The sequence below is a fragment of the Pinus tabuliformis genome, chromosome J (genome assembly GCF_031772625.1).
Source record: "Pinus tabuliformis cultivar Carrire ecotype Pingquan chromosome J, CPIR1, whole genome shotgun sequence".
NCBI lineage: Eukaryota > Viridiplantae > Streptophyta > Pinopsida > Pinales > Pinaceae > Pinus > Pinus tabuliformis.
The window spans coordinates 59,558,837-59,585,443 of record NC_142295.1 but is presented as its reverse complement, the minus strand read 5'-3'; the positions used below and the strand labels follow the sequence as shown (position 1 = coordinate 59,585,443).

Sequence of the window (26,607 nt, the reverse complement as noted above, 5' to 3'; positions counted from 1 at the left end):
CTAGGCCCTTGAGGGTAAGATCTAGCCCCTTGAATTTTTTTTGCAGGTTTCCCATGAAAATTTCTTTGGAAAAATCAAAGGAGTTGAAGCATAAATTTTTTTCCGCAAGGGTTTCAACCTTTTCAGGACTTCCAGGCCCGGATTTGCCCTCATCGTCAGCCTTCTTCCCTTCAACGTCTTGGTTTAGGGCCTTGTTTAGGCCTTGTTGTGGGGTTCTGAGGCCTCGACCTCCTCTCTCTCCTCCTCCTCGACCATCCATCTCCTCGGTCTTCCTCTGTCAAGCATCCCTTGACCTCTGTGCCCCTCCATCCTCCTCCTCTCCCCCTCATCGGTCTTTCGTCCCCTCTCGACCCCTCCTTCCATCCTCCGCTCCCTTTCCTCGACCCTCTCCTTCCCCTCGACTTCCCTTCCTCCTCCTCTCTCCCTCGGCCTCCCTCCTCGACCCTCATCCCTCTCCTTCCTTAAGCTGCAGCACTCTAAGGGCTTGCGACCTTTCTTTTGTGGCCTTTAGGCCCTAGGACATAGGCTTTATGTCTTGTTATAAGCCCCTAAAGCCTCTCTTTCCCAAACGCTAGCCTCATTAGGCATAACGTTGGCCCTTTGAGGCCCTTAGCCCTTTTATCCCCGCAAATTTGCTTCCCTTAGCCTTGTTCTCTAATTATTGGCCTCTTTTGCCCCGAAATTGACGTGAAACCCTAAGTTGAAGTTTTAAATCTAAATACTTGGCGGTTTTGTAGGATTAAGGTCTAAAAATTCTTATTTTTCAAGCGGCAAAGTGATCCCAAAATTTCAACGATTTTCAACTGTAGGATCTTCAAAGCCTTGGGCTTAGGGTTTGACCTCTAAACCAATGTGGAAAAAGTCGAAGTCGGGATTAAATTGACAAGGGTCCAAAAGATGAAAAACTCGTTAAGTTCGCGAGTTTTTTTGAAAAGGTCAGCAAAATTAAAAAAAAACACAAATATTTTTATTTTTATCTTTATTTGTTTTAGCATCTAGAGTATCCACAACATCAAAGTCTAGTGGCTCCATCACATATCAAAATAGTGAATCAACTCCTGAATCTTGATTCTTGTCTGAGTCTCAACTCTCAAGAGTCAAAATATCAACAAAAAATATAATAAATGTATATCATGAGTCATCTACATGTCACAAAGTAATAAGTCACTGAGATCCTCTGCTCCCTTTAAGGGAAATAGGGAATGGCTTTGCCTTTTCCTCTAGAGGAAGAAGGCCCAGCCCCTGGAAATACAAATGGAGTCAGTCGTCCTCTAAAAACCGATGAAAGAGGTGGCCTGTGTCCTATGCTGCTGCCGACCATCCTAGATGGTGTCACCTCCTCATCATCCTCATCCAGCTCTGCCTCCTGACCTTGATGCTGCTCCTACTCCTCTACCTCTGGCTCTCCCTCCCCTGCAACTTCTACCTCCTCTGGATCAACATCTAACCAATCCGGGATCGAGTCCATGGTCGACCTCTCAGTGTCGACCCTGACACCCTCCATGCAACAATAGTATCAATATTGTCCAATGAGATGGCTTCCACATCAGGAGGTTTTTGAAGTTGTCTCACCCACAATTAAAGATTGTAGTGGACGTAGACCATGTCGTTGAGGCGTTGGTACTCCAATCTGTATTAGGGTCATAGATTCTAAATTAGTACTTAGAAAATTTAAATATTAAAAATAATCAAATGGATTTAAAAAATTTAATTTGATTTTTTTTACTTGTTGCGCTTTTGCTGTGTATTTTGTCAAATACACTCCAGTTGCGCTCCCACCCAAAGGAATTGCATGTTTGGTTGAGCACTCAAATGGCAAGCTTTTGGAGATGGGGTACTCTGCCACCCCATCTCCAAGCAAACACAAATGCAATTGTTGATTTAGATTTTAAGTGCCTCTTCTCACTCAATTGAACACACTCAGATTCAATAAACAAGGGTTTGAATTTTTGTCATTTGATTTTTGAAAGTTGAAGTTTTGCTTCAATCTAGATTCTAAACAATGTTTTGATTCAAAATTCTAGGCAAAAATAAGATATAAACAAACTGATAGAATTATAGAAAGATTTAAGAAGCTATTTATGTAACAAAGACTAAGAGAGAAATTAAAATACATATCTGGCAGCAACAATTCGGCACTTTGAATCTCTCACGTTGAGCAGTGGACAAATCTCCAAATCCCCACCCCAAAACTAGCAAATCTCCTCTTGGGTAATGGCAAACAACTACTCTCTCCACAGGGACGAATGGGAGCAAAAACAACAAGCAAACATGTTTTTTTTGCCCTTTTCGGCCTCTTATCCGTGGCCTGGGAAAGATGGCCGAATTTTTCGGTCGACTCCCGATAAAATCGGGATTAATTCGATTCAATTGCGATTTTTCCGGCATGAAAAAGTCTATAAAAAGTCGGCCAATTTAATCATTTTGATTAAAAAATTGGATTTTTGGGATTTAATCTAGAATTTTTGCCGACTTTTTCCACACTGCTCTAAACCCTTGTTTTTTGCAGTTTTATTACAAGCAAATTACTAATAATTAGGTCTTAAAATCACAAACTAAATGGTCAAAGTCATTTAAAATTGCAAAATCTTCATTTTTACAAATTTTGGCTTCTTGGGTATTTGAGTTTTGGCCTAGATCTAACATTTAAGCTTGCTGGATTTTTCTGCATAACTGAAATTTTCTGCAGTTCTGAAATTTTTGAATCAAATACTTAATAAGGGCCAAAAACTGAAATTTTCAATTTCCGGAAATTTTTTCTATTTTTGGAAATATTGGGCATCATCTTAATCTTGATTAGTTTGTTGATCTGTGGTTAACTCACTGCTGTTATAAACATATAAGTTCTGAAAATTGTTGAGTCAAACTCTCCAAAAGCCCTAAAATTGAAATTGTCAAGTTTTAGTGCATTTTTGCTATTTTTGGGTATATAAGCCATCTATTTTTGGCAGTTTTATCTTGTTGTTCTGTCTTTAATTACTGCTGTAAATCAAAAAATAAGAACTGAAATTTTACTGAATACATCATCTTAAAATGATTTAAACGAGCTAAATTACATTTGTTGGTCATTAGAATTTCAGTGTTTTATGTGTTGGGCAAGTTTCATCATTTGAAGTGGTTTATGCACTGCTGTTACAACATTGATAAGATCTGAATTTTCTGAAGTAGTATTGCTGGTATAAACTGTCATAAATCTTTGATTAGCATCTTGATTGACTATTTTAAGCATTTGGCATCTTGGGTTATTTAGTATCTTGTGGAATATTGTTGAGATTTACACTGGTATCTCTAAGCATTTTATCTTGACCAAGATTGCAATTCATTATTGTTAAGTATTCTTAACTCAAGATAAATTTCACTCATAATCTCTTGCATAAATATACTATATTTAGATTTACACTAAAAATTTACCTCCTAGCATAAGCTGGGTTGATAGAGACGTAGGACAAGCATTCTTATCTAGCTCTAGGGGCTTGGGCAACACTGTAAATAACAAAGTAAATACAACTGCAGCCTTGACTAATTAAATTATATGCGGAAACAAGAACTGAGCAAGAAGAAATAACACACACACAAGTGACACTGTTGTTTTTGGACAAATGTCCCCGAAAAAACCCAATGCGGGTAAACTAGTCCAACAACTGAGGGTTTGTATTATTATGTAGTAGTTTTGAAAACAATCTTTGGATGCCTTACTGGCTATCCAATACAGAGAATCTAACTGGCAGAGAAATTAGTGAGAAATACCTCACTACCACTAGAGATTCAATACTGATCCAGGCTCTGGATGGTAAGTCACGCGGCTTCTGCGTCAGCCTACATAGTTTAGTGTCACAGCTACTAGGCTCTGCGTCACCCTTCTTGCTGGTCAATTTGCCTATGGAACCATGACTCTCTGCTCTTCTGGTCTCACACCCCAGCTTTTGGCTCTAGAACTCGACTCTCCAGCAAATTTCAAATCTCCTCTCAGGTTCTGCATTGCCTCAACGTGGCTTTGCGCTGCCTCTTCTTGATCTCTCTTTGCCTCCTCTGCGATGTATCCTTGGATCAAGAACTGTCCAATCGAAAAACTATCCCTGCCCCTCATTGCAAGAAATCTCCTCGATGACCTCTCCAACAACTGCAGCGCTGCTCTCTTGAGAAAATCGATCTCTGATCTCTCATTCGATGTGTCTTCCAAATGGCCATCGAAGTCCTTATAATCTTCTCGTTGAGTAATCAAGGACCCAGATTAGATTCTATTCAATCACACAGATCATTTCGACTTGATCCTCTCTTCTTCTTGAAGTTTCACCCCTAATTCAATTAATACCCTTTAATTATATTAATTTCCTAAGTTTAGACTTAGGCATCCATTAAAAATAATTAATTGTTTTAATAAAACCGTCTCCCGGTGGAATTTCCCAAAACGATTTCTGAGTATTCTGGAATACATGTGTCCTAGCCTCCCTGCAAATTTTGAGGCTTAGAACATATCCGATATTACCAGAATTCAACAATTAACACGGTGACCTTGCAGTCATCAGAGCCACAGTCTCTGCAGGGCTAGAGGGATCGGGTGATAGAAGCCTAATGGAAGGTATCATTAATCAGGCCCTAGCTTGCTTCTTGTTAGCATCCTTCACACAAGCTACCTTGGAGCCCAACTTCAAAATAGATGAAGGAAGGTTACACTTAGACTAGGCATTTAACTAACATTTACTAAGATCACTGCATCTCACTTAGGTTCTAGGATTTGCTTATCATATAGGTTAGTCAATCATTCAAGCAACAGGTGTCGATCCGGTCATTTGGTGTCAATTCATAAGAAGGAAGAATTCGTGACTCCATTAAGGCACTGGTCTCATAATAGAAAATCTAATTTAATCAATAATCTTGCTTAATTTCAACCAAGTGGCCAGACCACTCATCCGTGTCTCCCAAGTAAGTTGATTCTCAACTTGCTTTCCTTGACTTCATTCCATAGGGACTACCCCACCCATAGCTTACTGTTGGGAGACAACTAGTAACAAAATGGGAGGGTGGGGGGAATCAGAGTGACAACCCCTGTCCTGAGCATTGTTGTGGTGCCTGTACAGTTAGGGCGACAACAAGAGGTATACCGTATCTTTTGTACTTAATTTGCTAAATCATAGTGCCGAAGTCTTCTGAATCAAATGTGTCAATGAATAGCTAGAACATCATTAAGAAGATTGTGCCTTTGCTAAGAAGGAATTTAATTATGATGTAGTCTCTGTTTAAATCCTTAGTGTATAATGCTATAAAATGTCATTATATATCTTCTTTTTTGAGTGAGATTTGGTCTATCTTCCATTTTCCATTAGTGGACACATCCTCGTATACATTTATATGTTTTTATTCATTTGGATTCCAGCAAAAGTTTTTTGTTTTGGTGGACAAGAAGACAAGATTATAGTAGGTTCTTGATTTGGGCTACACAATCACATAAGAGGGAAACCTCCTTTTGTGGTCATTTGACTCCACTTGTTCAATGGACTTGACACTAGTGTTGATCCTCCAATAACTTTTTTAAACCTATTCTATAACACTTGTTTTGCTGAAGCCATTCTTCATTTCACCTTGAGCTCTTTCTAGGTTTTAGCAATCCTACCTTAGGGAAAAGGCCTGCTTGAGTTGGAGAAGAGCCAACTTGAAGTGTGATGAGGGTTGGTTAGGTGAGATTGATCATTGGCCTACTCCTCAGTTTCACATAGGTTAGTACCAATCTTTTGTACTTTAATCTAAAGGTGCTAGTTTGTGAGGTAACACTAGGGAAGTGTGCCATCCTTGAAATTGAAAGTTTCTCTACCTTATGCGTTTAAGCTAACTTTCGAACAAAAGCTAGTTGAAGATAAAAGAAACAATCTACGTCTAAATCTGAAAATCAAACTCCAAAAGAAGAGAAATTTCTATTCTAAACTTGGGACAATAGCAATAAAAGATTTAGAAAATCAAATTCCAAAAGAAGAGAAACATCTATTCCAAATAGATAGTTCTGTTATTCTCTCACCTAGATAGTTCTAGTGCAATACCCTAGACAACCTAGTGTGTTCCCTCATTCTCCTGAAATGTGCCGTCATCATGGTTGCATAGGTAGCATGCATAAAAATTCTAACTATTGTTGATGTTGTGGTGTCTCTGCTGCTAAAATATATTACTGTGCCACAGTGGGAGCGGATAGTGACAGATACAATAGGTAAAAACTAACAAATAAGTGCACTATTAATCTGACAGAGAAAGTATATGTCTTGAATACAAGTACTTTTTCGAAGAGCACAATATGTGAGTACACGAAGAGTCAAGTAAAATGAGTATTGAGCTAAGTTAAAAGGCATATCATATTGACTTTATTCTAACCTGTACTTCATAAATTAAGTGACTCAAGCATTATATTAGTTATGGCCATTGCACATTGTTTATCATCCTTTTAATGGTCATGCTAGAAATTGCAGCAAACTTCTCTCTAGAGTACATAAAACTTATTTGGACCGAGAGATGGGATAAATATATTTGCTTGTTCCTGAGTTGTACAATTTTGCAGCTTAACATATTGATTGTCCTCTTGTAGGAGGGTCAAACTTCATTGCATTGTTTTCATTTTACCAGTATGTATGGAAAGTTTGGTGTTATGAACCAAATTGCCAAAATAATAATGGAAGTACTGAATATACAAAGTATAGACAGGGAGCTCCCATTTGTAAGAATGATGGCTAGTTTCATAGCAAGTCGTGGATATAAAATTGTGTGAAATTTTAAAAACTATAATATAGTCGTGGATAAACTAATTTCAATGTTTATTTTCTTATATAAATGATCCCATAGATTGGCTCGAGGGTCATAAGGCATTGTTGCATTTACTGTAATAATATTGACCATATTATAATATGTCACAAGATTTTCGACGTAGCGATAATCACTTGAGTATATCAAAGTGTATTCAGAAATGATATTTTGTCAATGCTTGTTGATATTTTGCAATTTCTTATTGAAATTTTGACGAACTTTTCTGGTATTTCATCATCGAATATATATTAGTTTTTTATAAGTTTGCTTATAGTTTTTGATATTTTCTCCTATATTGTTGATAAGTTATATTCTAGTCCCTCAATGATATATTCACCAACACAGTAACTGTATTGGTCATGACAATAACTGTATTGGTCATGACAATACCCTTGCACGGGAAGTTGCTTTGTGTTGAAGCATAAGTTGAACCATAAGAATAAGTAATAATATTTTCCTATATTTGTGTACTTTATGCATTGCATGGCCTAATATCTCCTTTTGTATTAATAAGTTGCCTCAGGTGGCCCTGTTGGCTGGGATTGTGGGTTTTTTTTACCTGTTAGAGCATTTTTAACCATGTAAAAATGCCAGTATTCAGACCTTTGATTTGGTTTAGTAGTTATTTAAGGTGTTTGTAATGTGTGGAATGCATTGTTTTTCAGAACATAATATCAAAACTTGTGAAAAGAGATGCTTCTATTGTTGATTGAGATCTTGAATATGTGTTGTCACACTTCTAAGTTCTGCTATTTTTGTGCATTTTTGGACTAAGCGGATTGTTCCATTGTATTCAAGTTATTGCTTTTAGTTGGAGCCACTTCTCGTTTCATTCAAAAAGTTTTTCATTTACACAAGACATGACCTCTTTTGTCAGATTTGGAGGTATATAGCCTGGATATGCTCTTTTTAATTTTGTTTTAGAGAGGTAATGTTTCAATTTCCTATTTTGTTGCTGGTTTCCATATGCTTTTTGCAGTGTGCTCTATGTGATCTTGATTCTTAACAAATCAGAAATAGAGCAGAAAGTGTTTTCTTTACAACATAAGCTCTTTGCTGTGTGATTTTGGCAAATCAGAAATAGAGAGAAAACTTGCTGTTTTGGGGTAAGCTTTAGCTAATCGAGGTCTAACCGCATGATAGTTGAGATTCAGATTTTTTTTTTTTTGTTATTTTTCTTTCGTTTTGCTTTTATTTTTGAAATTTTGCTTGTCTTTGTATGTAGTTTTGGAGTTTTTTTGCAGCCAAAAACAAGGTTTTTAGTGGAAGCATCGACTTAGAGGAAAAGCCCTCATCCTTCATTGAAATTGCTATATGTTGAGTGTTAACTCTCTTATTTATTAGAGGTCTTGAAAATCAGATAATATTTTCAAGTCCCAATGATTTCCCTGACGTTGAATATTATTATGTAAGTTCAAAATGCTTAGGTTTTTACTTAAAAGATTGGCAAGTGTCTGAAAAACCAAAAAATCATAAAAATTGGGAAAGTATCATTAAAAGTTGGAAAACATGGAAAAAGTTGGAAAAAATAAAAGATAAAAAAGTAAAAAGAATTCACTTAAATCACGATTTTTTCATGCAATTTATGATAAAATCACGATTTTTGGGCAACACTGTCACTTTCAGAGCAGTGTTTTAGACTGGCACCCCTAGATAGCCAAGGATAATTTTTTGCAAGAGTTCTCAGCGTGTTAAGATTGATTTGTGGCATGATGACAGCCGTCATTGCCTTACAACTTCATGCATTTTCCCTATCAGCTCCTAATTTCCTTGACTCCATTTTTCCCAGGATTTGAATAGGCACTGGTATTGGGGTTTTCCATCATCTTTTGTTTTCACACCATTCATTCTTCCACCTTGCCTACAACAATTTGTTTTGCTTGGGATTACTTTTCGATAAATCACTGCATGCCTCCACTCTATAGTCTTAGCCATCCTATCCTTAGGGAAATCACCCTTGTGCTGGAGAAGAGCCGACCAAAAGTGAGAGGAAGAGCTACTGTGGTGATCGTGGGTAGCTTTGTTGGGTTGCATAAGCCTAGCTCCTTGATGCTTGGGCTTTACATCATATGGGATGCTAGATTTTGTGGAAACTGCAAACATGGTTTCCCAGTGGAAAAATGATGATTAGTTGCATAGCAACTCAAAAGAAATAGGATAATATCTCCGAAAAATCCATGAAAGGTAACAATTCAAATAATAATGGACAAGTGTGTGAATGGCTATAACATTCCCTTAGATACACTAATTCTTCACTCATTGTTCATGCAGGCCAAGTTCCAGGTAGAGGGTCATAACATCTAATCTTGACCAATCTGTAACGTTTTCATATCTGTGAAATTGCAATTGTCTTGTAGAATGCCTTATGGTGTTAGAGATTTTACTGTACTATATTTATATGTACAACTTGCAAGTATTTGCATTAAGAACATGTATGTTAAAATAGGTTATTTGTAAGGTTAGTGTGTGACTTCTGACAAAGGATTAAATGCAACAACAGTATTATTGTTAACTATTGCCTGTAGGAAATTCTTATAGCTTGAAATAAATTTATCTAGAATGTATTATTCAGAATTCTCTTTTAACATATCATATAACACATATCTTATATCTTTATCCTCATCTCCATGACATATAAGAAGGCTCTGAGAGTGGGGAAGAACATATGAATCCTTAGCAGATTCAACCATAATAGATAATGACTACAAAAATTCAATATCCAGGTTATTTAAGACATGGATAATGGTTTTATCTCCTTAATGATTTTGGTTATTCTACTAATATGTTGTTTATTCACCCAGCTTGTAGATCAGAGCTTGCATTTGATTTTAAAGGAAAATACTAAGCCTTCCCGATCAAATTTCTTGAGGTTGCAAGAATCTCAAGTATACATGATGGCAATCATAACATAGTTAGTGAACTTGCAAGAATATATGATGTAGATAGACCTCATTAAATTGTTGTTTCATCATAGAAATAAGTTTTGTTTGAGGAAGGAGGTGTGCTCCTGTAGATTACGATCACGTTGACGGCAATGGAATTTTATTTTTCTATTTGTATCTGGGTAACACAACTACTGTGCCAATGTGCTCCCAATAGATGAGTTACATCTTGAATATGAAATTTTGGAGGGAAAATTATTTAAATGCAAGTGACATTGTCTTAAGGGTTTGCTTTTGAGGGAAAAGGAGAGAGCCTTTTGATCTTCTCAAGGTTCATCTTCAGGGGTAGACAATATTAAATTGTAGCACTGCTTGGAGTTTTCTTTCTGGGTTGAAAGTGAATCTAATTGTACATGTCATGTCTTTAAAATTTCACTGTCCATACAATTTTTAAAATATTCTAGTGGAGATCTGATAGAATTGCAACATGCAGGAACGCATTGCAATAATGATTGCCTTTACCCTATCCTTAATCAAGGATTTTCACATAAACAGACCTATTCTCATTATCACATCAACTGCTGGAATATATTGCTGGGAGTCGGAATTTTTGAGGTGGGCTTCTTCTATAAATATGGTGACTTATTGTGGTAATAGAGAGTCAAGAGACATTATCCGGAAGCTTGAATTTTCAGAAGAAAGTGGATGTGTGCTGGTTCAGATTGTCTTATCAACCTCTGATGTTGTCACCGCGGTAATGTTCCCCTTGCATTTTTGCTAATTCCTTTGATTTTTAGCCAATTTGTATTCCTATTACATTTATTGCTTGAAATTAGTTTTCTCGCTACCTGTTTTGCAATAATTCTTACACGTGATAGTAATTGCGTTGGACTTTCTAAAGATTATAGTACTTGTAATAAAATTGTGAGTAGAATCATCACACTAGGTACATTTGATCTTTTATCCACTTTTCACCATTCACTGTATTAAAGATGTGAGGCAAACAACTGGGAGAAATTATGTTGTTGCTTCGTTTCTTTGAAATGTAGATTTTCTCATATATATATATATATGTTTAATGTTCTGGATTATTGAAAAGATATTTGAAAACTAAAATAGATCCTTCCATTGCATACAATGCAGGATCTGGACTCTTTGATATGCCTTGATTGGGAAGCAGTGATTGTAGATGAAGGGCAACGCCTTAAACTTTCAAAAGTTTTCCAGCATCTGGAGCAACTATCTGCTGATTTTCGACTTGTGCTTTTCCATGAGCAGTTGAAGGTCTGTAATTTTTTTGGTTCACAAGCTTGGATATTCCTAAATTTGGTTTTGGCATGTATCTTCTTCTCTTTCTCAGATGGGATATTGTTTGTTGCTGTTTGTGGTTATACAGGATAATGCTCCCGACGTTTCCCATCTTCTTGCCTTCCTTGACTCTGAAAAAGAGAGTGAACATGTTGATGAGTTTGAAGAGCAACAACATGACAGTAGTGAACATCTTGGTTTATTGAAGAGCAAGTTGTCAGAGTACATTGTATATGAGCGAAAATCAGACCCTTTGACGAGTGCCAATTTCAAAGAGTATTGGGTTCCTGTAGACCTGGCAAATGTACAGGTCGAGCAGTACTGCAACATTGTTATGACAAATATAGATTCTTTGTGTTCAGTGGCAAAGAAAAATGATTCTGGAGCCCTCAGGGACATCCTTCTTTCATTAAGGAAGGTCTGTAAGGATACTTTTATTTAGTTCATTTGTTAATATGTAGTTGAATGTGCAAGCTATATATTTGACTATTTGCTTACGTAGAAACTCCAGTTTCGATATAATTTGTGATTTGATACACATACGAAGAACTGAGGTGCTTGGGGAAGACGTGCCACGAGGTTGACTTCTCTACATTGTTCACATGCATTTTTTAGGTCATACACCACAGAACTAATCCAAAAGGCTGAACTAGATTACCTTGTTTCCTTTACCAAATAAGTTTGGCCTTTTTGGGTGCTGCAGTAAGGTTCTTTAGGGGAGTTCAAAGGACATGTTTGGCGACAGGAAGCACAGAAGTTAGTGAGGCACTGTTGAAATACTCTATCCTTTCTTCTTCTAGTTGTTGGCTTTTAAGTTCCTAAATTTCATGTTCCACTATAGTTTGGGCAATTCCTTAGGCAGGGTACTTGCCTGAGTTGTACAATTCAGAGTAACATGAAGAAAATCTGGAAGGAAATAGGAGAAAAATATCTGTACATGTATTTATGCAGGTTTGGAGGCAACTATAAGAAGAAGAAAATGAAGTATATTTCACTATCAGATCATGGATACATATACAGAATCACTTTTTCTTGCACTTGTGAAAGGGACACAATACCCATGATAAAGATTGACTAGGAATCACTTTTTCTTGCACTCGTGAAAGGGACACAATACCCATGATAAAGATTGACTAGGAATGACCACCCTTGGGTTTTGCATCTGCTGGATGTCTCTTATGCTCATACAACGTTTGCAAGTTGTGGATATGGTGTGAATTAGAGTCATATTAGTAGAGAACTTCTTTCACACCAATGACTAACTCAACTAAGGGATATATTTTTCTGAAGGAAAATTTGGTAACTTTCACTATCTAGAAGATCCCAAAAATCACACATACAGTATACACATGTGCACCTCTCAACAAAAAGAGACCATCAAACCATAGTTCTGAGAACAGTCCATGGCTATCCTACTAAAATAAAAAGGATGAACTTCAAAGTTCATGGTGTTCAGAACCAATCGTTTATCATCTTACAAAAATGAAAGGACTAGGCTTCTATACAATAACATCAAAAAAGAGAATCATTGATCAGCTTCTGCGTAATCTTCCCCCAGATTTCCACAAAAGCAGCAATAAACAACACTGCTTTCAAATCATTGACAACCATCATAGCACAGAAATTCCGTAACTGCAGAGTTGGGAATGAGGTAAAACAGAGAGATTGCTGGTCATTGGGAGGATCCTCCACTCTCACCCTCCCATACTCCTCAACCTACAACATTTTTTGAGACCTCTGGACAACTTGTTTGGAGAGGTTATTGGCATATGAATTAAAAACCATGTAAACTTGAGAAAACTGTATACCTGTAAACTGACCAACAATATATAGTATGTGCTTTGGAAGCGTCATGAGAGTTATATTTTGCATACTGTGGGCTCGTTTTGCCCATACAGTTACCAGGTTATAGTTCCCAAACACTTGCATCTTGGATATCCATTTCTCAGTTACCTCTGCCTTGAATATTCCTTTTTCAGTAGCAAATTTGTGCAGGTTTATCTCTGCCGATAGATACGTACCTCTGCCTATCCCCAACTTGAAAGAAAAATTTAAAACTTCTCCAGCGCTGCATGGCCAGGGTTTCCCTGGCTTCCACCATCTAAGAACCCCCCAGTTCTTTCATTTGTCTATTTCAGAAGGTTTTGGGGCCAATTGACCCTTTTGTTTTGAAGGTAGTTTTAAGTCATACCTCCAAGGGTGACAAAGATAATTCCTGAAATGAAGTAACATGTTTAGCTATCTAAATTCCCCAAAACACTATAGAAGGCAACACTTTGTGTCACTCTGTATTGGGTCTTCCATTAACTCTTTCAAACAGTCAACCAGAGAGGTTCCTGCCCATTTGCCAACTCCAACTCGAGCCATCTTTTAAAAGATCATCTCTGTCTTCTCCAGTATTCCTACACATCATTCATAAACCTGGACCCTTCTCTTTCACTCTTTGGAGGACTTTCTAAGTTAACACTTTTATGGTTTAGAGCCAACCAAAGAAACAGCCTGAACTTCAAGGGGCATGTGATCTTCCATGGTGCCTTCTACCACCAACAACTTCTTGTTCCTCATTCAAGGGCATTTCTTTAAAACATCCACAATTACTATTGAGATATTTTTAACCAGCACTTCACAAAAATGGCAGTGCCAATGATTTTATGCTAATTATTAATGTAATGACATATCACATACAATTTAAAATGAAACCGTTGTTTGTGTTGACATCTTGATGTTCTATGCTGTAACAATCACTTATTACAGAACTTCTTTAAGCGACAATATTATATAAGCAATTGTAGATAGAACATAAATCAAATGCACAATAGAAGACGACCAAGAACAAAAAGAGACACAGAGAATTTATGTCAAATGACCAGGGCAAAATCCACAAGGGGAAAACCCAACCAGATTCTTCTTCTATTTGAAATCAATTGTTCAACATAGTTACAAGTACAATGAGAGATCAAGAGAATGAATAAGTTCACCCAAATCTGAACAAACTGTAGCATGAAGATCATAGATGCACACACTAAATCAACCTTCCCTTCAACTGAATCAACACTGAAACACTGAAGCACTGAATCAACCTTGGCTCACCAAGTTCTGCTTTTACTCTCCAAGTCTCTCTCTCACAATCTTCATCAACTCTCTCCAACTCTCTCTCAAGTTCGAAGTCTTCTTTCACAATGCACAAGTAGTGAGAGGAGAAAAAATGAGGCACATATATATATAGGAGGAGCAACAAATCCATTCCATAAAAGAGGAGTAACTCGCATGCCAAGAGGAATGTAACTCATGCCCATTTAGGAAATATAACTCATGCCATTAAGGAGGTACACATGCCTTTGTAACTTATGCTTTTAAGAGAGAGTGTAACATATGCATTAAAGAGTTCGTATGAGGAATCCTTTATGACATGCTTTTATTGAGTGTAAGAGAGTGTAAGAGCATTAATGAGAGTGTAAGATTTATATGCCATGCATATAATGAGAGTAAAAGAGAACATTATTGGGAGCCATGATTGAGTGACTTGAATTTCTTTTCAATAATAATATATTAGTATCATAAGAATAATAATAATAATATTAATGATAATATTGATGATGAAGTCGAAATTGAACTATTAGGATTGATTGATGATTAGAAGGGAACTTATGCTTTTAAGAGAGTGTAACATATGCATTAAGGAGTGCGTAAGAAGAATCTTTTATGACATGCTTTTATTGAGTGTAAGAGAGTATAAGAGGAACATGCCATGCAAATAATGAGAGTGTAAGAGCACATTATTGAGAGCCATGATTGAGTGACTTGAATTTCTTTTTAATAATAATAATAATATTGACGATGAAGTTGAAATTGAACTATCAGGATTGGTTGATGATCAGAAGGGGTTTCCATCAACAATACTTGATTACCAATTGATGCAAGGTGATTTACTATCTTGATACTTTCTATTTTTAGAAACTCTAATTTTTAGAAATTTTATTTTTAGACTTCTGTTTTTAGAAATTCTATTTTTTAGACTTTCTATTTTTTAGAAATTCATCCCTCAGCTACCAAATTTTCAACATTCTCTCTCAGCTAGGGAGGAATTTCTTTCTGCAACAAAAAATCGTTGTTTTCTCTGCTCATCTTTGTTCATCTCTGCTTTTTATCATCTAAAGCAATGATGTCTCACTCTAATGAAGAAAAATCATCATAGCGGAGCTCCGGTCACCACCCTATATTCACAGACAATAGGGGAGATTAATCTATCACCTTATATTCACTTGGGGGAATTGCCACTTGCCAACATATGACAAGGATCTCACACAACCAAGTCTCATCTCTGCTTGTGGGGATAATCACTTGACAAGGATCTTGCACAACCATGTCGAATCTTTGCTTGGGGGGATAACCAACTTGTCAAAGATCTCGCGCAACCAAGTGACATCTCTGCTTGGGGGGATAACCCACTTGTCAAGGATCTCACACAACCAAGTCACATCTCTGCTTGGGGGGATAACCCACTTGACCAGGATCTCACACAACCAAGTCACATCTCTCCTTGGCAGGATCCACTTGTCAACGCATGACAAGGATCTCGCACAACCAAGTCTCATCACTGCTTGGGGGGATCCACTTCTCAACACATGACAAGGATCTTGCACAACCAAGGCTCATTATCCATGACTACCCTCTCTAAGAAGGTTCACATCCGTCAGTCCAAGCTGCTCTCCGAAAACCAATAACTTCCCTTTCGACAAAGGCTTGGTAAGTATGTCAACTATCTGATCATCAATCACAATATGATGGATCCTCGTTGCTCCTCTCTGCACAATATCCCGTATATAGTGATATTAGATCTCAATCTGCTTGGACTTGTTATGGAACACGAATTATTTTGCAGGTTGAATCCCACTCTTATTGTGACAGCATATCATTGTCGTATATAGTGCATGGTTAAACAACTCTCCAAAGAACTTCCTAAGCCATATCGCCTCACAACTAACCATGCTAGCAACAATGTACTCGGCTTCAACTGTGTTAAGGGCTACAAACTTTTGTTTTCTGCTCATCCAAGATATCATGGCAGGTCTTAAGCTAAAGCAACATCCAAATGTGCTTTTTCTATCAGCAAAGTTACCAACATAATTAACATCAAAGTACCCATGTAGTTTTACATGTCTGGCAGTGTATTTCAATCCAAGATTGATGGTCCCATGTAGGTATCTCAACACATGCTTTGCAACAATCCAATGTGCATTAGATGGTCTAATCAAATATTGGCTTAGAGTATTGACCACAAAACATATGTCTGGTCTAGTGTTCATTAAGAACATCAGTGCCCTAATCAGTTGTTGATACTCAAAAGGATTTGCCAAATCAGGGCCTGTAGCTTCACCACACAACTTCTTGAAGTTCATCTCAATTGGAGTATTTATGGATTTACATTCTGTCATACCTAATCTTTCTAGGAGCTTCACAACATATTTTCCTTGAGAGAGGAAAATCTCACCAAGTTTCTACCCAGAAAGTAGTACACCAAATGAAGATCTTTCATTTCAAATTCAGAAGCTAACTCCCTCTTACACTGGAGGATAAGAAGTCAACCATCGGTCAGAAATAAATCATCAACATATAATACCAAAATCAAAGGCATACCTTGGACTATCTTGAAGTAAATATTTGGATCAACATTACTTCTAGTAAAACCAAGCTTCATCAAGAATCTATCAATGCGGTCATACCAAGCTCTTGGATCTTGCTTCAAACCATAGAGGGATTTCTTCAGTCTACACACGAGTTTTTCGGTCATGTACTTCAAAGCCTTGTGGTTGTTCCACAAATACTTCTTCCTTGAGGAAGCCTTGCAGAAAAACAACCTTCACATCTGTTTGGTGAAGGGACCATCCTTGGCTAGTAGCTAGAGCCACAATAAATCAAATGGTTGTTACTTGTATAACAGGCAACAGGTGCAAAGATTTCATCATAGACTATTCCTTCTTTCTGAGAGAACCCTTTGGCCACAAACCTACCTTTATATTTTTCAATATTGCCATCAACACTATGTTTAATTTTATACAACTATTTAGAAGACACAACAGATTTACCTTGGGGCCTTGGAACCACTTCCCATATATCATTATGAATAATAAACTCATGTTCTTTAGCCATTACATCTTTCCACACTTGAACCTTTAGAACTTCTTCAAAAGCGCATGGTTTAGCTTGAATAATGTTGCTCATGGCTACAACATATCTTTGGAACTGACATGGTTTCTTGCTTTCTTTGAAGGTTCTGTTACCCATCTCCTATGGGTGGCACCCATAGGAGAAAATTTTCACCTAGATTGTCTTCAACCGACAGCCCCTTGCAGCCCTCAAATAGCTCGATGTGCCACCGTCTCTGCCACCTGAGCCAACCATTATGCATCCTCGCCCATCTGTCATGATTTAATGTTTGAAGGTGGGTCTTCCAACCTCGAATGTATGGTTTTCATTATGTAGTTGGGTATTTTTCCTTACTTATCATGGACACTTTTGCACATGGATTAGGGGGGGGATTCAATAGAAAGAATGGGCTTGGTTTGTACTTTTATCCCCTTGTACAACTTGGTGGTTAACCTTGTATCCTAGTCTTGTGGGATCTCCTCTATTAGCTATTAGCATTAGGAGTGGCACTACATGAGAAACCCCCAGTTTGGTTGTGTGGTCCCATGTCTCGACATCACATACATTACTCCCCTACGTTCATTATAACCACTTTCAACATATTTCCCATCTGGTTCCACATTTGTCCATTGTTTCCACAAGGAGTTAGCCTCCCCCTCCCCTTGTCCACACTTTGGGTCGGGCCTGGAACGATGCCCTAGAGGTTGATGCAACTAAAAAAGAAAGTAAAATGCATAATTTGGCCATTCTCAACGGGGAATGTACCATAAAATGCAAAAGATGGCCGAGACATACAAATTTAGCATGTGGGGAAAAACCAACATGAGCTCTACCTCTATAATCATGGCCATCACCTTGGTTCCTAGGGCCCATCATATTAAACCCATGATTGTCCCAACCCCTGGTAGGCAATGAAATGCCCAACCTTAAGGGGGTAATCATTGCTATATCTTACACATCATGCTTTCATTCCATGGAGCTTCGAGCAGTGATAAAAGAAAAATCAATAAAAGACAAAAGACATAACAAAAAGGGGTCGAAAATCAAAGGCGAGGGTAACTCATGTACCGTGATTTCTCCCTCCTACATCTATGCACCCAAGTGTGGGCTTCCCTCATCATAGATACCCTTGTACCATGGCATGTAGCTTGGAGCCTTCCCCAATATCCCACTTCGTTCCATCATTATATCACATGACACTTGCCATATGACAAATGTGCCATGGACTTGTCACTCCCTTAAAGGTTGAATCCACTTAAAAGGGTCCTTGATTAACCTCCTTTTTGAACTTGGAGACCCCTGTACACTCTAAAGCCCATTATGGATGGGCATGCTGCTATGAAATGCCCACTTGGATCCTTGACTCATAAGCTCATCTGCTCAATTACACTAATGATTTGTTGTACTGAAAGGTGAGGAGACACATTGGATCTTATGCAGGATTGCAGGTGGATTTTCATCTTGGGGTTTGATCTCCTTATACGAGGTTGAAACCCTCCAGAGTGTCATATTGGCATTTATAGGGTGTGCGTTGAGAGCCATGGGCCCCCACTATAGTAGAGAGCATATACCCTTGCCATGGGATCCTTCAACATCATTCATTTCTCGCTCATGTCCCACTTATTTGATGATGATAATGCACCTGGAGCACCTTGCCAAACCAGCTACACTCTTGCATCTCACCATGGGAGTCAAAGGGAGGGCTTGCATCATTGTTCCAACCCTTGCGGATGGGATGCATGCTTGTTCGATTCAGTGGGAGATCCATGAGGATGATTTTGTGCCCCCACAACCACATAGGGGCACCATAGGTCATTTGCTTGGAGATCAAGGGGCCATCCCCTTCATCAATGTTTTTGGAGCCCTTCTATACATCTTTGGCACATGTTGGACTTCATTTGGCCTTCCAACGACCCTCTTAGCTACTTATCTATCATTTCAGTCCTCTTGGGAGGCTAATTATTCTTATCGTGGAGCTATTTGGTGGGCTTGTCACCAAACAGATGTTATTTTGCACATTATTTTTATTGGAGGGGCATTATTAGGCTAAAATAGGCTATTTGAATCCCTTAGAGGATTGTATAAATAGAAGAGAGGCGTTGTCTCTTATTGATTATCACTTGGATTGGTTCTCTTAAAAAGATTTCAGCCTCGCTATTGTGGATGAATTGATCTACCTTGTAAGTGCTGTATTGATGATATGCATTCTCTTTTCACATGAATAATGTATTAAATTTCTTTCATTAATCTGAAATATGCCCTAAATGTAATGCAGATTTATGAAAATTTGGGGTTTTGAAGTATTGCATATGTTACATGCCATGGTATTGCAAATGAATGTTCCTAAGGGTGGAATTTCTTCATCATCATCTTGAAAAGTCATCAAATTGTGCAAAGAAGTATAAATTCGTTTGTGACCTAGTCACTGCCTCTTAGGGCTATCGAAAGTTGCATTAGGACTCCTTGATCGAGCTAGAATTTCAAGAATTCAAAATCATTTTGACTCGATTTGTCCCAATAGGTTAGGCACTGATCCTAACCCTTGATGGTCACCCAAAAACCTTATTTTTTTTTCCTTTTTATTTGAAACCCTACCCTATTCCTAGTAGGTCTCCCAGGGCATCAAGGGAATTGCTTTGTAGCCATCTAATTTTGGAGCGAGTTGGCAAGGAGTTGTGTTGATGTGTCCTCTAGAGGTCCTCCAAATTTGAGGTTATTCGCACGGTTGGGTTAAGAGGAATATCAAGCCCTAGCCATAAGACCATACTCGTCTAGTTTCCTCCTAGGTTAGGGTAGGATATCAAGGGTCTCATCATTAAGAAAACTCAAAGGAAGTTTACCATTCCTGAGACCCTCATCATTCTCCTTGTTTGGCCTTGTATGATCATTGAAAGCAAGACAAAAAAATCATAAACCCTAGGTCTAGCACCTTAAGTTTTTGCTACATGGAACTGCCACGTCTGCTAGATAGGTTATGTTGTGATCTCTAATATTTTCTCGGATTTTTTCATTTCGCTTTAAAAGCTTCGTCATTAACCTCTCAAAGGTCCAGACTCCATACATACTGTTTTGTGACCAAAAGAGATAATAGATCTATGTTGATTTCTTTAACAAACTGTAACACAACAAATGAATTGTAGAAATGTAATAACACTTCACATAGATCACCAGAAAATGTTCGCATAACATGAATTTATTGAGATATTTTATTGATAAGCAAGAGAGAGGCACCACATGTAGAGCAAAATAGTTTAGGTGGCCTTAGGCAAAGGAATGAATTAATCTACTTGAATGAGATAATTTTACAAATTAGTTATGTGGTATATTTATACCACTCTAGTAGGGTTAAGGTGCTAGACCCAAGGAGACTATGTTGACCTTACCCTAAAACAAAATAAAATAAATTAAGTGGGTCTTCTGTTTAACTAGTCAAATGTTGGTCCATTAAGGGGGTTAACTACCCACATAGTGGGTTGGTATGTGGCCACAAATGAAGATTACACACTCAACAACCCCCCTTAACCTAAATAGATATCCATGTGAGAAAATACTATGGTACATCACATTCCCTCCTTAATGGTGGAAAGTTCACATGCACTAATAGTTTTTCATAGACAAGTGAAGGTGGGCTTGAGAAGACATTTAGTGAAGATATCTGCAAGTTGGTTGGTGGAAGGAACAAAGAGTGGCACAAGTCTGCCTTGAGTATGGAGGTGTCAAATGCCATGCATCTAGATTGCAACGTGGTTGGAATTTTTGTGATTCACTAAAGTACAAATAAGCTCAGTATTACACTTTGATGGTCAGAAAATAAGATGGAAAGGCGATGTTGAGGGAGATACAAGTCACTAAGTAGCATCTGCATCTAGGAAAGATGCTTCTTGGCATGACTTGCATTTGCATATAAAACCTCGGTGAAGGAGAGTGCCAGTCCATTTTGCTTCTTGGAACATTAACATACCTCCCTAGAACCAACGGAGAATACACGCTCTGAGGTGGAGCACTATTCATCAAGATCATACCCCTAGTTATGTAGTTGACTATTTCTTAGCCATCTAGGACCTCCTGCCCCAGATCTAACATTTCTCAGTCTCCCCTTCTCCCTCGTCGCCCCTCCCACCCCTTTATCCACCTGTACCACCTTCTTTCTTGATAGAGACTATCTAGCCGCATACAATACCTTCCTCACGACATTGCTCCCACCCATCTCTTACTTTAGAGCCTTAGACACAACCACAACTAAAATAAGACACTTTCCATCGCCCTCATGGATGCAACCTTTGACTCCTATCCCCATTCCACTCGCAAGTCTTGCCTTAACAGCTACCCATGGTACCTGTCCCATGAACCGTTGGTTTGATTATGAGTGAAAATGCTTCCATAAGCGACTATGCCTCACTCTTATGCATGAACCATATTCCTCCCTTGCCCTCCGCAAAGCTTATTGTCGACTACTTTGCTGCGAAAATGAACATTCGTCTCCAAAAAGGAGATGGGAACTTTGTGATGCTCTTTGCCACTCGTTCAAAGCTTTTTAGCGGGCCCTCTTTCCTAGACATCATGCCATATTTCCTAGCCTTGACCCCCATACCATTTTCTCCCACACCACCTCCCTTTATGACATCCCCTCCCCTCCGACCTATGCCACCTCTTCTCTAAACTGGTGATCAGGAGAGCAACCCGGGGTTTAACTACCAAGAAGCTGATGAGGATGAGTTTTAGGCAAAATTCCTCAAGCCTGACATCCAGTTGTTTGAGTCATATATTACAAATCTTTTTAACTATGTGATTTGTTCAGGCTTTGCCCCCTCTTGGACATGATACATCATCCATTTGAACAACAAATCTAAGAGCAGTGTTGATTCGAATAACTATAGGACCATCATGGTGGGACACACATTCTTCAAGCTTTATGCCACAGTTCTGCGCTAATGGCTTTTGAGGAACTACAAATTCGACATCTCGGAGCTAGAGGACAAGCAAGCTTTTGCGCAGAGTACCAGATGATTGATCACATCTTCACCCATGGAGCCATCATTGAGGAGACCCGTCATTGTTCTTCGTGAGTGTACAATTACTTTTTTGATTACCTGAAAGCTTTTGACACAGTTCCAAGGGAGGCATTATTTTAGAGACTTCGTGACATTGGTTCACTAAAGATCCTTTTAATTGCTATCATGAGACTCAATGAGTTAGTGCTAGGGTGTCTCAAAATGGCCCACGCTCTTTCAAACTTCATTCAGAGTACCACTGGGGTGAAGCAAGGGTATCCCCTCTCTCTGACTCTCTTCAGGATTTATATTGATTAGCTTAAGTCTTTCCTCCGTGAACACATACTGGAGGGTGATGACTACCTATTGCACCATGTTATGATCTCGTTACTCCTCTTCGTAGATGACTTGGTCTTGTTGGCCTCTGCACTTGAGGGATTATAGAGACAGATTCACGCTTTTGCTAGTTCTTGTGACCTTCCACAACTAAAGGTCAACGTGCGTGTAAGCACCATTTTGATCTTGCATGCCTTGAAGAACTCTATTGTAGACCTACACTTATATCGCAACGGGGCAAAGATTGATATTACCAAATATTACACCTTCTTGGGGTACAGTTCATAGGGCCCATGTTTGGTATGCGACAACCACTCCAAACTCAGGTTAGTAAAGGCTGTGGCTCCCTAGCCTTCATCGAGCGACAATGCTTCCAGGCATAGTTTCAACGCATCTCGTCCAAGCTCCATGTCACGGAGGCCATTATTGGACCCATGGTCCTCTATGGTTCCAAGAATTGGGGACCCGATTTACGACAATTAGACTGGGCGGCGACAGAGTCAGTTCAAACCTTACTTCTCCAATGTATCATTTGTTGGAAATGCTTAGTTTTGCATGCCATTATTTAGGCAGAGTTAAGGGTCCACCCATTTTTCCTCGAGGTCCTTTTTCGCTCGGTCTTTTTCCTCCATAGAATCAGGGATTACAAAGACTTTGCTGTAGGGGGAGAGATATATGCTTATCTTCTACTTTGCTCTTTGGAGGCAATTGCTTCGGATAGCCCCTCAGGTCAGGTCGTGTTTGTGGATGGTTCATAAAGGGATTCAGGCTCCTTCTGTTGATGACCATCTCCCTAGATTGCTTTCCTTCATTAAGTTTCTCCGTTGATGGATTGACACATCTCTTATTGTCTTGGCAGAAGTTGAATCAGGCCATCAAAGATGATATCTACAAATGAGACATTCAAGTCACTTGGACATCCGCCTTGGTGATCTTGGCCCAAAGATGTCCTACCAAGAGCATTTTTTGGAGCTGTAGGATGGCATCATCATCCACCCCCCTATTCTCATAGACACCAGATGCAATCATTCAGTATCCTAGTGGGGCAAATTCGAGTAGGGTTCTCTCAGCTCTGGGTAGACACAAATCACCATATACAACAATTTTTTAGGGTCTATAATTATGTGACCTACAGGGGTTGAAGATCGAGAGACACCTCATTTTTGGTGCCCCGTATACTATGAGATCAAATAACAATATCATTGCCTATATAGAGAGCTCGAAAGATCCCTCTCTACCTTCCTCTAGTATCTTGACTAGAGATGTGTAACCCTCTTCATCATGGAGATATTAGAGACAAATCTTAGATCCTAGATACTCCGCCTCACTTTGGTACTGTTGTTGCAAAATTTAGCAGGCCTTGGAAAGGGGTACCCTACAAGGCTATCACTAGACCAAGTGACAACAATGGGGTCATTGCCCATTGTCGCCACAGCCAAAACCCCCTGCTCTTTATGGATTTTCACCAATAGGAGGAGTCCTGGTATAAGCTCACTTATGAAAAATACTTCTAGGTTCAAAGGTATAAGATGACCATTAAGCTTCTAAGAGAAAGTATTAGGTTAAGTACAAGGCTCCAAGCCTCGAATCAATGAGTGAAGGTAATTCACTTTCCTTAGAGAGGTTGAATTTGTGTGACACAAGACCTAGGGCTTGATTGATGGGTTGAGAGTTGTGGTGGCCAAATGTTAAGGTATGGAGAAAGGGTGTCCCACAATGTATTTTAGCCAGGATTGTAACTTTCCAAATACCAACCCAGATTTATTTTGTCACAACAATTTATTTATTTAGCAAAATAAATTCTGGATTACTGAAAAATAAAATCACTGGTATCTTAACATCTAGAAATGCATATGCAACTAAATTTAAATCAAAGTAATCAATCACACATTGTAAACATAATTCACCCACAACAATTCTCCATCATTAATTAATTTGGAAAATCTGGGTTTCCAACCCACATAGATACAAGGAAAAATACAATAACTACAACTCATAATTCAACCCCTACAGGGTGAATTCAATCACGTGGAAATCGGCCTTTGAAGGAAATTGACCTGGAGAAATTCAACCCAAACAATTTGTTTGAAAATTGACCCTACGTCTTCCCATGAGATGCTACTACGCCTTAGGAAACTTGGCCTCAAGCAAATCAGTGACTCGAATAAATTGACCTCCCTTTCTTCAACAATTTAGCCCTATAATCTCCACAACTTAACCTCCTGGATTCCCCCTCAAATTATCTCGTACTTCTACTCCTCTGTGCTTCATTATATTGAGCCACTCACACTAGAGAAAATCACTCTCTTGTTGTGACTTGCTCTCTTGAATCCTTGTGTGTACTCTTTGCTTTTATAATCTTCATTAAGCCCAAATCCATAACCCTAATCTCCCTTCTAGAAAGAAGACAAAATCATTTACTGTAACAAGCAAGCACCTAAAGTGACAATATATCATCTTCCACATGTTATGCCACCAAGCCTATGCCGAAGACATTTCGATGCTACCATGAGCTTCAACACTTCTTCCTAGCAAGGAAGGGATTCTCTGTCACCCCAAACTTATCTCGGTACTTCACAAACTTCCCTTTCACTGGAGGCTTAGTCAGAATATATATTGCCTCCTCCTCTGTAGAAATGTAATCTAGTCTCACAACACCTCTGCGGACCCTGTCTTGGATGAAGTGATATCTGATCTCGATGTGCTTGGATTGATCATGAAACATGGGATTCTTAGAGTGCTTGATGCAACTTTGATTATCGCAGGGAATCACTGTTGGCCCCATCTGCAGATCAAATTGTCCCGCAAACATCTTGCGAAGCCATACTGCCTCACAACTTGTCATACTTGCTGCCATGTACTCTGCTATGCTTAACTAAATGCCATTGGTTGCTGCTTCCCACTATACCACGAGATCATTGTTGATCCTAAGCTAAAGCAACATCCCAACGTGGATTTTCTGTCCACAACACTCCCTGCCCAATCAAAATCTATGCACCCCTACAACTCCACTCTACATATCTCAGTGCAAAGTCTACCGTACCTCGCAGGTACCTTAGCACATGCTGTGCTGCCACCTAATGAATCTGTCTCAACTTCACCATGAACTAGCTGAGCATGTTCACAACAAAACATGTATCCGACCTAGTGTTGAATAGATACATCAAGGAACTTATAAGCCGTCCTTATAGTGTGGTAACCACCAACTTGCCTTCAGAACAAATTAGCTTCTTCAAGTTAGTGATTATTCGTGTAGAGATAGGCCCGCAATCCTCCATCCTAAACCTCCTCAAGATCTCAGCTGAATAGATGCCTTGTCCAAGGAAAAGCATATCTTCCCTAGTTGAGAGGGAGAGATAGACACATTATTCTTGTCTTCATATTGTGAAGAAAGAATGGAGGATTGGGTAAGCATTTGAGATTTATTCGGATGCTCTTTGAGGACATGGTAGGGCATCCAAGATGTAAGCGTAGTCGAAGAGGAATTTCGTTGAGGATATGTTATTCCAAGATAGGAATTGTCTTAAAAGGACATACCTTGTGAACACCCAAGTGGGGTATGTGCCTTGAGAGACAATGATGATGGTGTCTATCAGTCATTGGTCTCGCCAACATTGTGCTTTGATCTTGTGGAGAGATAGCTCTGTTAGTTAAGGCTTTGCTATGTGATAATGCTGGTTGGTATGATGAGATGCTCTGGCATAAGCTAAGGAAGTAGCTTATGAGATGGCTGGTATGATGAGATGCTCTGGCATAAGCTAAGGAAGTAGCTTATCAGATGGCTTACCAATCCGACTCTTCTTATGAGAATTCTTCAGTTTGAGAATGTCCAAGTATCTTGTATGGATTATGAATACCTCCCTAATTAAGAGGGAGTGTTGAAATATGTAACTTGGTTCGGTCTTCATAATGACACATGTAATCATGATTTTATGTATTCGTTGTAAAGAGAAAAGTAAATTTATTATTGTCATTCTCGAAGCATGGTTTTCATGTTCAAGGGAAATTTAGTTTAAGGTCAAGCACCCGTTGAGTGCTTCTAGGGCTTGTCATTTAATCTACAAGTCAGTTGAGCCATTGTCATGTATGAAAGGCCCATTTGGGCATGATACATATTGTAAAGAAAATTTATTTGAGTCTAAATTAGGTTCAAAGACCCT

At 38.7% G+C, this 26,607-nt stretch overlaps 1 protein-coding gene across 3 annotated transcripts in view; it reads left to right on the top strand.

Moving 5' to 3' along the window:
• LOC149225501 (uncharacterized) overlaps positions 1-26,607 on the top strand; it is a 243,680-nt gene that overhangs the window by 77,347 nt on the left and 139,726 nt on the right. For all 3 annotated transcript variants that reach the window (XM_089377104.1, XM_089377103.1, XM_089377105.1), the window contains 3 exons: positions 10,159-10,419; positions 10,809-10,949; positions 11,062-11,391. In XM_089377104.1, coding sequence (XP_089233230.1) covers positions 10,159-10,419; positions 10,809-10,949; positions 11,062-11,391 — 732 coding nt within the window. The remainder of the gene's footprint in view (positions 1-10,158; positions 10,420-10,808; positions 10,950-11,061; positions 11,392-26,607) is intronic.